The sequence below is a fragment of the Notamacropus eugenii genome, chromosome 2 (genome assembly GCF_028372415.1).
Source record: "Notamacropus eugenii isolate mMacEug1 chromosome 2, mMacEug1.pri_v2, whole genome shotgun sequence".
Classification (NCBI taxonomy): domain Eukaryota; kingdom Metazoa; phylum Chordata; class Mammalia; order Diprotodontia; family Macropodidae; genus Notamacropus; species Notamacropus eugenii.
In genome coordinates, this window is record NC_092873.1 from 312,466,068 (window position 1) to 312,479,392 (window position 13,325).

The 13,325-nt window shown below is 44.6% G+C and overlaps 1 protein-coding gene across 18 annotated transcripts in view; it reads right to left on the reverse strand.

Moving 5' to 3' along the window:
* Nucleotides 1–275: 275 nt before the first annotated feature.
* NF1 (neurofibromin 1) overlaps nucleotides 276–13,325 on the reverse strand; it is a 241,518-nt gene continuing 228,468 nt past the window's right edge. For 14 of the 18 annotated variants that reach the window (XM_072645004.1, XM_072645003.1, XM_072644999.1 and 11 more), the window contains 2 exons: nucleotides 10,172–10,225; nucleotides 276–4,014 (listed from right to left, as the gene is read on the reverse strand). In XM_072645004.1, the coding sequence (XP_072501105.1) occupies nucleotides 3,872–4,014; nucleotides 10,172–10,225 (197 nt within the window). In that variant the 3' untranslated portion in view covers nucleotides 276–3,871. The remainder of the gene's footprint in view (nucleotides 4,015–10,171; nucleotides 10,226–13,325) is intronic. The other 4 variants (XM_072645010.1, XM_072645008.1, XM_072645007.1 and 1 more) reach the window with 1 other exon arrangement.

Genomic DNA, 13,325 nt, shown 5'->3' on the forward strand with positions numbered 1-13,325 from the left:
GCAGATGAGAAAACCGAGGCAAACAGGGTGAAGTGACCTGCCCAGGGTCACCCAGCCAGTAAGTATTTGAGGCCAGATTTGGAACTCAGAAAGAGGAGATTCCCTAACTTCAGGCCCACTGGTCTAGCCACCCCACCACCTAACTGCCCTCAAAACGCATTTCCTTAAAAAACATTTCCTTATCGTTCCTTAAGACAGACCAACACAAAGTCAAGCATCAAGCATTTATGAACATGAGGCACTTCAAGAAATAAACTAACTTCCCACAGCTCCAAGCAGGTTGAATTTACATTTTACTTCAAAAAAGGGGGAATACATACATGAGGAGGAAAATGGGGGTAGAGAACAACAATGACCTGAAACTGATTTCTACAATTGACCTAGAATTACCGATTTGGTTTCAGCAGCCGTATTCCTGCTGATGGAGACTTGCCTGCAGTTTTTAACAGGACTGTGGGTAAGGAAACTTTGTCAGAATTTAGGCCCCAATGGAAAGAAGGGTAAGTTATCATACAACAAGGTGATTTTATAGTACACAGCATTTTCTTTTAAATGACGTAATGTACTTGCAAACTGCAAAGAGTTAACAATACTAACACAAGAATCAAATCTGTGTTATCCATGTACAGCAACTAACTGCTTTACAAAAAAAGCAAAATAATACAATATATTGTCACATGTATTTACAGTGTAGTAAATATACTTTTCTGTCAAATTTTACACAAAAACTATTTACAGGTGAATAGACTGCATTAAAAAAAAGGTTGTGGCTGACACTAAGAGTGACTTTTTGGTGGTAAGTCTGTTGCATAACATTGAATAAGACATGCTTCATTACATCGGGGGTGGGGTGGAAGAGTTAAAAAAAAAAACCCTTTAGAATAAAAATAGAAAAGCCCTAAAACCTACAGATCATTTAGGAATTGAGCCCTGATGGGAATTCACAGAAGCTCAGTACCTAAACCAAGAGAAATATTTCTCATTTATGGAAAATGGGAGCATGCTGAACCATTGGTTTAAGAGACAGATTACTATGTATGACTGAAATGATGGATGGATTTACTGTCTTTTTTTCCCCTCTTAAAAAAAGGGCAGGAAAACACCCCACAAATGATACATATGATGGGTAACATGCTCTGACATTGGGATATTCAGATTCTAGTGTCTGGTACAAAAACATAGCCTAGATTATGGAGGGACGGTGATTGGTGCAAGACAAAATTACAAACCATTCATATTTGCTCCGTTCAAAAACTCAAATTTTCTTTAAAAAAAAAAAATGAAGGTTTGCCAGGAATGGCCATTTCGAACCTCCATGGTTTAAAACTCCCAGGATATACTAGTAGGTCAGAAAGGTGGGCTTTCTATGTTTCAGAAGAGGGGCAAACAATTCTGATTTGTGCCACGCTGATCATTACATAAGATAATCAATCCAAATCAATCCCATTGGGAGGACAGGGGCTTGGTTTCTTGCAGGCCTTGGAAAATCTGCTCATGGAAAAGTTGGGTGGATTGAAAGTCATCATTTTCAGTAGTAAAAATGATCTTAAGAAATGGTTTGGTTTTTCTGTTTCAAAAGAAGTGATTAACAAATCCCCTAAATCCCATCACTGTACTCATCAAACAAAAAAAAAGGATTAAAAATAAAAAGATGGAATTGAAATGACTGAAGGGTCACAATGACTGATATTCCAAAAGCTGAGAAGTTAGACAAGTACTTCGCCAGCTTCACTGGATCTGAGGGTATGATTTGAGAGAACCAGGACTACAAACTGATGGTGATGTTGGTCCTTGGCACAGTTTACTGCTCTACTCCTAAGGTTGGTTCTGTCCTTGTAGCATCCTCACGGGCTCAGGAGCACTGGGACCGTTAGAATTCTACTGCAGCATTTAGAGCATCAAGATTTTTTTTTTTAAGTTTGGTTAATTGCACAAGTCTTCAACTTTTCCCAAGAAACCTATGTCAAGAAAATTATTAATACTAAGGTTTTTTTTTTTGTTATTTTTAGATTTTGGCAAACCACTTGCATATTAAGTTTGTGTTCATCTTTTTTTTTTCCAGGATTGTAAACAAATTTAAAAAATTAAGTTATTTCTGAATATAACAAAAGGCAATTTATTTACATTAACATATTACATTGTTACTGTGTGAATAAATGTGGATTATGTGTATATTATTAAAATCTGAATACTTAATTGTACCATTCTTTATTAATTTAACTGTGGAATTTAGTTTACTGAAATTCATTAATGAAACAGTATTACAGGAAACTCTCCCTTCCCCTGCCACTTGTTTTCTTCAAAGTCACTGATAACTTATCTGTAATTGGATGGAAAGCAGGGGCTGGGAGCTGAATCTCTCGCAGTATACAGTTTACCCTAAGTAAACATATTCAGATTCCTGCCCACTGAACTCCAAGAACTCTCCATCTGTCCCACAGGCACTTCCAGGAAGTCATTCCCTGGATCATATTACAGCTGAAATGTTGATGCTCCAACCAAACCCTTTAGCATCTCATGGTTTCCTCACTGGTTACTTTGCTGCAGGGTTGCTAGTCTTTTCACAGTGATTAAATACAATTTTATCTTATAAAACCCAAGTGTATGACAGTATGATTCTTTTTTTTTAAAGGCCCAACAAATTCAGCAACATCTTACTGTGAAAATATCTGATAATATGCAGCTACTAGGAATTTGTATTTGACAAAATAAAAGGAAAGAGAGCTTGTTACTTCAAAAATTAAGTACCGCTTCATTTGACCCAAGGGACTAAGTATGTCTAGGTTTCTGTAACCCTTGGCCAAACCAGAGACCTAACAAAAATGAGCTCTCTGACCACGCTGGCGTCCTTGATCCCCAATTACCCTGCCTGAAGTTATTCTGAGAGCAAAGGGAAGAAAGGAAAAGCGTAATCCCCACCAGGTGATGAATCGTCAGTGCTTACAAGCTGGGCTTTTAGTTTATTCATGATTTAGAAAAGAGATTTTTGAGGGGAAAGGTAACTGGGCTGGCACGTGGGTCTCAATCATCAGAGCTCCACCCTTCACCCCTGTGATTATTGCTAAAGCTCCGGGTTCATTTCTCACCAACGTTCTAGGAAATGCGACATCTCCAAAAGTACCTTTTAAAATTCTGGCTTCCAGTGGGAAGTCACTAATATTCTCAGCCTGGGATTCCTCCAGCTTTGTATTGTCACAAAAAGCCCACAGCTGACAGTGAGATTGAAGGGGTGACAGATGTCACTGCTCCCAGAGTGTTCCCAACCCTTTACTCTGTGAGACAAACAAGAAAGGGAAGCAAGGCAGGGCCGTGGGATGGAGATGCTCGTCTCTCCGCCGAGAGGGTCCAGTTCCCCATTTCCTAGACCATTTTCTGAAGTTACTCTGAAACACTGACTCAAACCCACCAAGACCCACCCTAAGGGGTTGGGGGGAACAAAATGAAAGGAAAAGAAAAGGCAGCATTTGAGCTCGGCGACTGTTTCAAAAATTGATCATCTGGCCACGTGGATGATGGGATGGAGAGATAACACAAGTGCAGTGTCACAGCAGGGGGCGCATGAGCCCAATGAGTGTGTGTATGGGGACGTTAGGGGTCAGTCTGGGGAGGAGAAAGGGTGGGGACGGCTGATGGTCAATTTGAGGGTGGTGGCGGTTCATGGTCAGTATGGGAAGGTGGTGGTAGCTGTGACTGACGGTCAGTCTGGGGCACGGTTGCAGTTGATGGTCAGTATGGGAGGGTGGCAGCTGTTGGCAAATCAGTTGGGGGGGGGGGGTGTGCGCAGGATCGGTGGGGGCTGATGGCCAGTCAGTGTGGGGGGCCATGGCAGCGGAGTTGGTTGCCTTTGTCTTTAAAAGTAAGGGCGGAGGCTTCACACAATCTTCTTAATGCTATGCCGTTTGAAGCTGCCCGCGCTCCTCTGCTTCTGGACTTGGCTGGCAGAGCCGTGGCGGGTCCTCCCACTGCTGGAGTGCCCTGTGGTAGGGGAGAGCTCCACGTTCTCCTTGTCGATGCCTGGATGAAAACAAAGGAAACACGTGTTTCAATCTGAGTGCCATCAGACACCCACGGGCATAATTTATGTGGTCTTTATAGCGTCTTCAGGACTGTGTGGCCAGTCCCAAGGTGCTGACCACTGAAAGCCTCCTCTTTCAGGATGTAAAGCCTGAATGTAATCACACAAAACTAGCCCAAGGAAAAGGAAGCAGAAACACTGCAGGAAAAATGGAGAAGTTGCCAGGCCAGAAGGCAGAGCGGGGTGGGTGTGGAGATTGTCCTAGGCTTCCAGCAGAGGTCAGCTTTTAGCCAGCCACTCACAGACCCCAGGCCTACAAGGGCATTTGTAAACCAGATTGGCCAGACTATCCAAGGAGTAAGGGCACTAAGTCAAAGATCTCTTAAATCCCCAATCCAATGCTACAGAATTAAGTCAAACCTAGCCACTATTGGACTATGGACCAAAACCCAGCTTCTAAAACTCTGTTAGACTATCAGCTTTCAGCTTCCCCTCCAATTCAGGAAAGAGCATATTAATCACAACACAGGCACAGATTAGTCTTTGTAACTATGGGACAAGGGGCTGGTGTGCATATGGTGGGGTGGGGGGGAGGGGGAGAGTAACAGGGAGTTAGAGAGGAGAAAGAGGAGGAAAAATGGAGAGGGGAAAGGGAGACAAGAGAAAGGGGAGCATGAGGGTGGGAGAGGAAAGGGGGGAAGGGGAGATGGATAATTAAGTTTTGGCTCACAGAAAAGAAATTATTTAGACTCGAAAGTGTTACACGCATTTTAAAACTTGATAATGCTGGATGAATCTATCTTTGTATGCAAAGATGACAATATCATGTTTTATCAATCCCAAAGATAGGTCACTTAAAAGTTAACAACTGAAACTCTGCACTGCCAAGGCCACTTTCATGTTCTCCTGTCTCTGCAGTTCATGAGTGGGTAATAGCCATACTTGGCTCACAAACTGCACATACATATCAAAATATTTATACCATGATCAGATTTTTGTTTGGAGCTTAAGAAAGCAATTCTTCTGTGAACATGCTTTGGTCTCTTCTACCTTAAAAGTAGCCCTTGGGCTTTCCTGTCCATGTCCCTTACTTCCCCTTCACCACAGGGAGTGGGGTTTACTAAGTTCAGGTCCCAGGGTTTCTCACTTGTCTAGGATGAAGACTTTGTTGATAATCTGCTGGGTAAGACTGGAAGGGTAAAAACGATGAGAAAAAAGCTCTCCTTTGGCTTTTATACATTTTAAAGGTGACTTGGGATTTCCTAGGGAATGTGTGATCCTCAGACTCTCCCTTCCCATCATCACATGGAGCTTGGTGTGGAAGGGAACAAGCAGCTACAAAAAGGTGAGCCCTGGCTCCAAGGAGAAAAACCACCTCCCATGGGATCCCAGAGAAGAACAGTCTCCAAAAGATGGCGACCTGTTCACTGTAGCTGCCTCTCCACCTCAAACTCAAATAAGAGGAAAAAAGCTGTAGTCCTTTTTTCTCTTTAGAGCAGCACTACTCCCCAGGCCCACAGACTCATGGTCGTAGCTGATCCTTCCTGTTCTGCACTGCCTTCTCACCCTCTCCCATCAGCCAGCTGCCCAGGGTGGAGGCGCTGAACAGAACCAGGTCTCCCTTTGTTTTGGTGAGGCTGAAACTTGCCAGGCTCTTCTTTACCGTCAGGTCACCCCAAGGAGCTGACCTGAGCTCTGTTTACCTGCATTTACTATGTGAACACACATCTGCTGTAATTTAGTATTAAAAAAGAATAAAAATGTAAAATATTGATCAATTCATTTGAAATTGCAATAAGCAATTATACGTAAATAAATTATTATGAAAAATAACTATATTTTCAAAAAATTAGTGAGAAAAGTAGTATTGTCTTAAAATTTTGCACATTTCTTTAATGCCTGGCTTAATAAAAGCAAGCTGTATTCTCATATCTATTGCTGTATTCAACTTTTGCAATAAGCTTTTTTTGATTCAAGTACACACATAGTTAGAAAAGTGAAGAGTATTTTAATAAGTAAATAATGTCATGATAAGTATTAGGGATAAGGTGGAAGCTTTCTCTGATTAATGCTATTAACAGCAGCATGCTTATCTCTACCTTCACCTGGAAGAAAGAGTTTTAGGACAATGCCTCTTCAGGACCAACATTTTAACTTGCTGCTGCCCTGTTTAAACAAATAAAGAACCACAAAAACTGATCTTTGCTTTGCTTTCTGAAGAAAGGGCTCAGGTCAGAGATCCCTTTGGATATCTCCAAATAAAGCTACCTGGATTTAGATGATTAATTACTTTCTGAGAGACATGGCGTATGAGCACGAACTGTGGCTTGGCTGCTTCTATGGAACACTTCCCATCTCTCCTTTGCCCCTCCTCTCTATTCCCACAGTCTATACCTCCTAGGTCAGGGCCTCCTCACTTGTCACCTAGGCTGCCAGCAGAGTCTTCTAATCAGTCTCTTGGCTTTCAGTCCATGTGCCAATTCAGTTCCCAAAATACCTTGTCCAAAGGTATCAATAAATATCAATAATCCCAAAGACCCTGTCATTCCTCTGCCAAAAAGCCTTCAGGATTCCCTAGAAGAATCCACATTTGGTATCTCAAACAACTTTGTGGACTGCCTCCATACTTTAGGCTGTAGCCCATCGAGGCTGGTGACTCTTTCCCATCTCCTGCCTCAGTGTGTTCAGAGGTCACCTTTGTGGCACATCCTCCTTCTCTCCATCTCCAAGAATACTTCGGGAAGCCTTCCTTGATTCTCTCTACCGACTTTCCCAGTTGGGGTGCTTTCCCTCCTCCATTTTCCTTTGCCCATACTTCTTGGTTTACTGTCATTTCACTTAGGGCAGCTTCGGCTCCTTTGGGGCACAGACTGTTTCACTTGGCATCCATAGTGCCCAGAACAAAGACAGGTATTTAATGACTCCCAAATCTGCCGCTCCAACATCCTCCAGGGATAATAAGGCAAGATGGTAATGACTCTCTCTTACAACCTAATTTTGTGCCAGAGAATTGGTACAATGGAAAAGTATCAAAGAATGAACTAAAGAACAAGAGAAATTACCATAAGAAACCCTAAATAGGCTTTAAAATAGAGGCCCAATTACAATGATCATTATAACTGCATCAAAATGTATTCTGGAAAAACTCCAAAGATAACATTAATAATTAGACATTAAATTCTAGCTGATTTTTTTGCATCTAAGCCTCTAATATGTTCTGGAACCAGGGTTGCATTCTATTTCTCTGAAATTTACATATCAACAGATCTCTATAAGATGGGAAAGGACTCATGAGCACTCATCTATGAAGATACTAAATGTCACGGGAAGGAAATCATCCAAGACCAGGGAGAGAGGAACACCGATTCCTGAAACGCTTGGTTAGGAAGAGGCACAGCTTTGGAATCACTCTCTCTAACGTTCTCCTTGGGAGAAGGTACTTCTGACAAAGTGAACTAAGCTCTGTGGGCAGAGTCCTTTACGCAAAATCACCAGGACTTGGCAGGATTCTCTGAATAATGGGGGTAACGTGGCACTCTGGACTATTCTACAGGGCAGTCCTGTTACACTGGGACTACCTTGAATTGTTGAGTAAACAAACTTGCAGCCAATTATGACCATGGAGGAGGAGAGAAGCTGAAAATTGTTTCTGGTTTTTTTGGGGGGGAGGGGGCAAGTTGGTTTTTTTTTTGTTTGTTTGCTTTGTCAGCAGTTTTTAAGCCCTGTGTTCCAAGGGATTATGGGAGCTCTGGGTAGAAATGAATTCTAAATAATCCATTTGCATTGGTCACATATATAAGAATTTGCTTATTTTACATAAAACTTATTAACTTATTACCTAATATAGGCTTTGAAAAGGAAAGATTCAATCTCTAGTCTAACCAAGATGTGAGTTAAATGATTTAGTAGAAGTCTGTTGATCAGCATTTATAAATCACTTACTATGTGCCAGGCCTTGTGCTAAGCACTTGGGAGACAGGAAAGGCAGAAACAGGGTCCCTGCCCTTAAGGACCTCCCATTCAATGGGAGAAACAACGTGCAATTGACTACGCCCACACCAGACCCACACAGGAGAAATGGAGAGTCATCGGAGAAGGAAGGGGTGAGCCCCAGGGGGCTGGAGAGAAGCCACCAACCCAAGGGAAGATCTGAACCCAGTCTGGAAGTAAGTCAGGAGGCAGAGGAGGTGAGGGATGGCATTCTAGATATGGGAGGGCAGCCGGTGCAGAGACACAGAGTTAGGAGTATGAAGTGCAGCATCACTGGACAGCAGAGCACTTGAAGGAAAGGAAGAAGGGAAGAAGGGGTCAAGTCGTGAAGGGCTCCCAAAGCCACAAGAGAACTGAACATTTGGTCCTGGAGGTGAAGGGGAACTAATAGAGTTTATGGAAGGTGGGAGGTGGGAGATGGATGGAGAGAATTCGACCTGAGCTTGTCACAAGCCCTCTGTCAGCTAAGCAGAGGACAGCTGAGGGGCCCCCAAGAAGTGCTGAAGTCATCCAGGCATGAGGTGAGGGGGCCTCCGGGGGGGGGGGGTGCTGTGTGGGTGGAGAGAACACCAATGTGAGATGTTGTGAAATGACAACACTTGGCCAAAGACTGAGTGTGATGTGAGTGAGGTCCCCAGTGACCCTCCCCCCCCACCCCCCCAGGAAGGTGGAGCTCTAGTCTGGAAGAGGATGGGTGGGGGAAGGTTTTTGGCCTGGGTTTATGGTCAGAGGGTCTGCTCCCTGTGACTCTGGGGGAGGGAACCCATCTACTCTTCTATTTAAGTGACAGGTGGAGGGAGCTCAGTCACCTGCACACGACTCCAAGCCTATCCAACCTTGTGTAATCATTGTTTTAAAAAAGTCAGTAAGGAAAACCAAAAAATTTAAAAGATCACTTCTCTAACTTGTAAACACTATTTAGCCATAGGTTTGAATGCTGCCCATAGGAGTGAGAGCGAGTTCCCTGAAGGGATTTGGAGCAAGGGCAGCAGTAGTGATGGCTGGAGAATTTGGGGAGCCGTTTCCAGACTGGCGTGGTCAGCCTGCTGGGACGCAAACTCCTGAGCATCTAAGTGTGTGCATGTCACTTTGACTCCTCTGAAATGCACCGCTAGGCAGGCATACAGTTCAGCAAACATCTTTTTAAGCGGCTGTAGGGATGGGATACAGCCTATTCCTCTTCATATGTTCTTGCAAAATGCTTCAATAAAAACTGCTTCTTCTAACACCTGCCTGAGACTATAATGAGCTAGAGGAAGGGGAGTTCTGGAAGGGAGTGGTCATTTGGCAGCCCACACGACTTTGGAGAGTAAGGCCCATGTGAGCAGAGGGGACCTGCAGGGGGGCATGCAGAGAGGGAGGGGGAGGCAGCTTAAGGGAATGACAAAGGCACCAGGATTGGAGTTGGGATTCCCAGGTTTCCAAACTCAGCTCTGTTACACATTGTCTGTGGGCCTTGGTCACATCATCTGGACCCAATGATCTGGAAAGCAGACTGGTTCAGTGGAAAGCCAGCTGAAAATCCCACATCTGTCACTTGTTACCTGTGTGATCATGGATGATTTCTAGGTCTTGGTTTCCCCATCTACAAAATAAGGGGATTGGTCTAGTTGACCTCTGAGGTCCTTTCTGGCACTCAATATATGATCCAAATCCTTTAATATAATAAACAACTACTCTAACCACAGAACCTTTCAAGAAAGGAGGAAAAAAAAAGGAAATTATAGTTCTCACTCATTTGTTTGAGACTGAAAGAAATAAGAAATGGCAATACTCACTAAACTTAATAGGTGGTGGTGGAGGAAAGCTAACCAATCTATCCATCTGTTCTTTATTAGGAAGCTCTGATCTGGCTGAGCTGCTGGCCCTCTGCCTCCTCTGTCACACCTCATACCTGTGTGGGTACAGTGTGCATGGCTAGGTGGTGCCGCTCACAGACCTTCTCAGCCTCCAGATGAAGCTGCTGAGCCCTCCCTATGCCCAGGGATAAGCCCCACTCTGCATGTCCACACTAATGACTTGCCAAGCAGGGCTGTGAGAGGGTCCAAGTTGCCTAACTGTGGGAGGCCTTGTGCCCACCAGAGCAGCAGATGCCCCATGCCTCGTGCCCAGGACCAGTGCAGTTCAAGCAGTACCTCGTGCAAATATGATGAAAGGAAAGAATACCTTGAGGAGGGTGCAGCCACATGAAAACTGCAGATTTAGAGCATGGCAGAGAAGCTTCACAGGCACAAAATGAGAGAAAAAAACACAAGTGAGTCATGTGCAGGAGATGGTTTTTAGGGGTGAGACAAAATGAAATACTAAGAAACATGACCCATTCTCACGCTCTGGATCCAATATGAACCTAATCATCCAACATGGAATTATCTTCAAAATCACCACAGTCAGTAAACAAATGGCACAATGTGTGAGTTTTCCAAAATGAGGGGCCATGGCACTTTAATCCCATAAGCACCATTAAAACTTAAATTAAAAGGCAAATCCCCAGTCAGTCCGTTAAGCAATTGCTCAGTCTTCAAGAATTTGATTTGTTTAGAAAGAATTAATAAGTGGGTTGAGGGTCAAGGTGACCCAACCCACTCGTCATTTATTAAAATCATCAAAAGAATAAAATCATTTCTGAGGTTTGTTTTCCTGGGCAAAGCAGCCCAGATTCTCTTAAAGGGGAGTGAAGATGGGTTTAGGGAATGCACCAGATGTGGGGTGTTCTCAGAGCCCAGGTGATTACAGGAACTCCTACATGGACCAGCCGCACCTAGACAGCAGTCATGGACAGCTCTGGCATCACTAGGTGGCCAGTGTGCTCCGTGTGACCTAAACCAGCATGACACATAGGAGGGAGGGAGAGAAGGGGATGAAGAAGCTTGCCCCGATGATAGGGAACCTGTAATCTGATATAGCAACATTAACAGTAAGCAAACCAACATTTCAACAATCACTTGGCATTCTGTTTTCTGAGTCTGTCTGTTAGTCTCTGGAAACTCTTAAGTGCACACCATGCCTGGCTTTCTGGTCATCCAATGCTCACTACCAAAAACCCTGTGCCATTACACTGCAGAGCTCTTTGGCTTTTCCCAGCAAAATGCTGCCATTTGACATAGTAAATTTTCAGGGGAAGGAACAAGAATAGAGCAAACCAAAGACCAAACTGTATTTTTCAGGAATCAAATTCTAGCAGAAACAGGCAGGTTACATGGAAACGTGGCCAGGCTATCTGAGGTGGGAAGACACCAACTTGTGAGTCCTCCTTCCAAGAGAGTGATGTTCTGGAGAGGCCCTCAGGGGCCACCGAGGCTCAGTCCAGGCATGACCAAGGAGGCCTTCCCACCTCCTCCAGACTCACCTGACCGGCTCCCATGCTGGCCAACTCATGATTTCTAAGGGGCCCTAGTTCACTTTTTGACACCTTGAATCACAACAAAATTTTCCCTTATGTCAAGTCCTAGATCTGTCTCTTTCTACCGTCCCCTCCCAGCTCCTGGTTCTGATCTCTGGGCTTGGGTAGAAGGAGCCAGCCCCCTCCCCTGAGGCATCACACGCCTGGAGTGGTTAGTTCTTAATCCGTGGATGGAATGACATCAGTGGCCCCATCTTTATTACAGTACATTGCATTTCACTAGAAAGCCCATCTTCCTGGAAGAGCACTACTGGTCAAGAAGCATCCAGGGTCAGCTTCGTATCTCCCCTTTCCCCCAAAATTCAGGCAGTTAAGACAAACTCTCTGGGCTTTGCTGAGCCAGGAAAACACCAAAGAAGAAAAACCAGCAGAACGTAGGGCCTTTGAGGGCAGAGATGACTCTTCCTGTTGTCTTTGGGCTAGCCACTAGCAAAGTGCCTTTGCACACAGAAAATGCTTAAGGAATGCTTAGACAAAGGTACTAGCATAGACTCCCCCAAGGACAGTTGTTCTTTTTTAAGGTATGTTCATTTTATTTATTCATTCACTCTCCCTCTCTCTCTCTCACACACACACATTCACACATATTCAAACACACACACACACACACACACACACACACACACACACACACACACACACATACATTTCTGTCCTAAAAAACTCTCTAAGAACACAAATTGCTGAGAAAGTGTCTGTCTGCTCTGACAGAGGTGGGTTCTCTACACCTGAAATCACAGGTTCAATCCAAAAACACATTCTGCACACACACATTCTACTCTGGCTAGCCGATGTATTTTAACCTAGGCTATGCTTGACAGGCAATACTGTGGAGTGGATAAAGAGCTGGCCTTGGAGGCAGGGTGATCTGGATTCAAATTCTGCCTCTGACTACACTTAAAATGATTTCTGACTACTCCACCTTGGATAAATAACCAACACTCTCAGTGCCCCAGGTAAACTCTCAAAGGCTACAAAGGCAATGATGCCAGTGTGCATAAATGCCAGCGTGCATTGGCACAGGTAGTATCCTCCTGAAGAGCTTCTTCCATCAAATTCACTGCAGATTCAGTCCCAAAAGGGTGGATTGAATAAATGTGCACTAGTCTCTACTGTCCACTCCCCCATGTCCAATAAGCTCATGAATCACAAATGAAATATGAGATTTTCTTTGCTGACTGCACTTGCAAAGACCCTCCTGCTCCTGCTGCTGCTGCGAGGATGCAAGAAGAAAGGGAGGGAGCACCACCTGCAAAGCCTGCTTTGGATGATGCACAGCACGAGGGAGGGGGCAGGAGCTCTCCTCCAGTTCCCACAGAATTGAGCAAGGGCCTCCAGAAAGGCCAGGTCAGGAGCTGATTCTGCAGTCTCAGCACTCAAGTTTTGGAAAGTGGCCACAACCCAGGACAGAGGAGAAGCTGGCACCAATTGTGATAAGTCAGCATCTGCCTCTTCAGCACAGCCAAGAGAGCTTTGATTTCAAGCCTGGGGCTTGAAGCCTGCTGGAGAAAGGGGCCCACATCAGTCAGGGCAAGGAGACAGCTGGGGGAGAAGGGCAGGTGTTGGTGGAAGGCAGGGACACGTTCAAGAGGAGAAAGCAGAGCAGGAACAACACTGGCCCTGCCACTTAGCCCCCCTGGCCTCCTCCTCATCTGTCCAAAGCTCCTTCTCTAACATGGTTCTAAATTTGGTCCTGGGTGGGGACTCACAGGCACCTTGACAGCATTTCCAACCCTTGTGTGCTCATCAGACAACAGAAGGACACAGAGAAATGAGAGAGAATCTGGGAGTGGGGAGCCGAAGTCAGAAAACACTCCTGGCTGGCACCATCAGGCAGATGCCAGTCAGGACACCCTGGGCAGGTCACTGAGGAGCCCCAGCTTTGCCCTCAGAAATTGGGGTTCATATCATTTATACGGG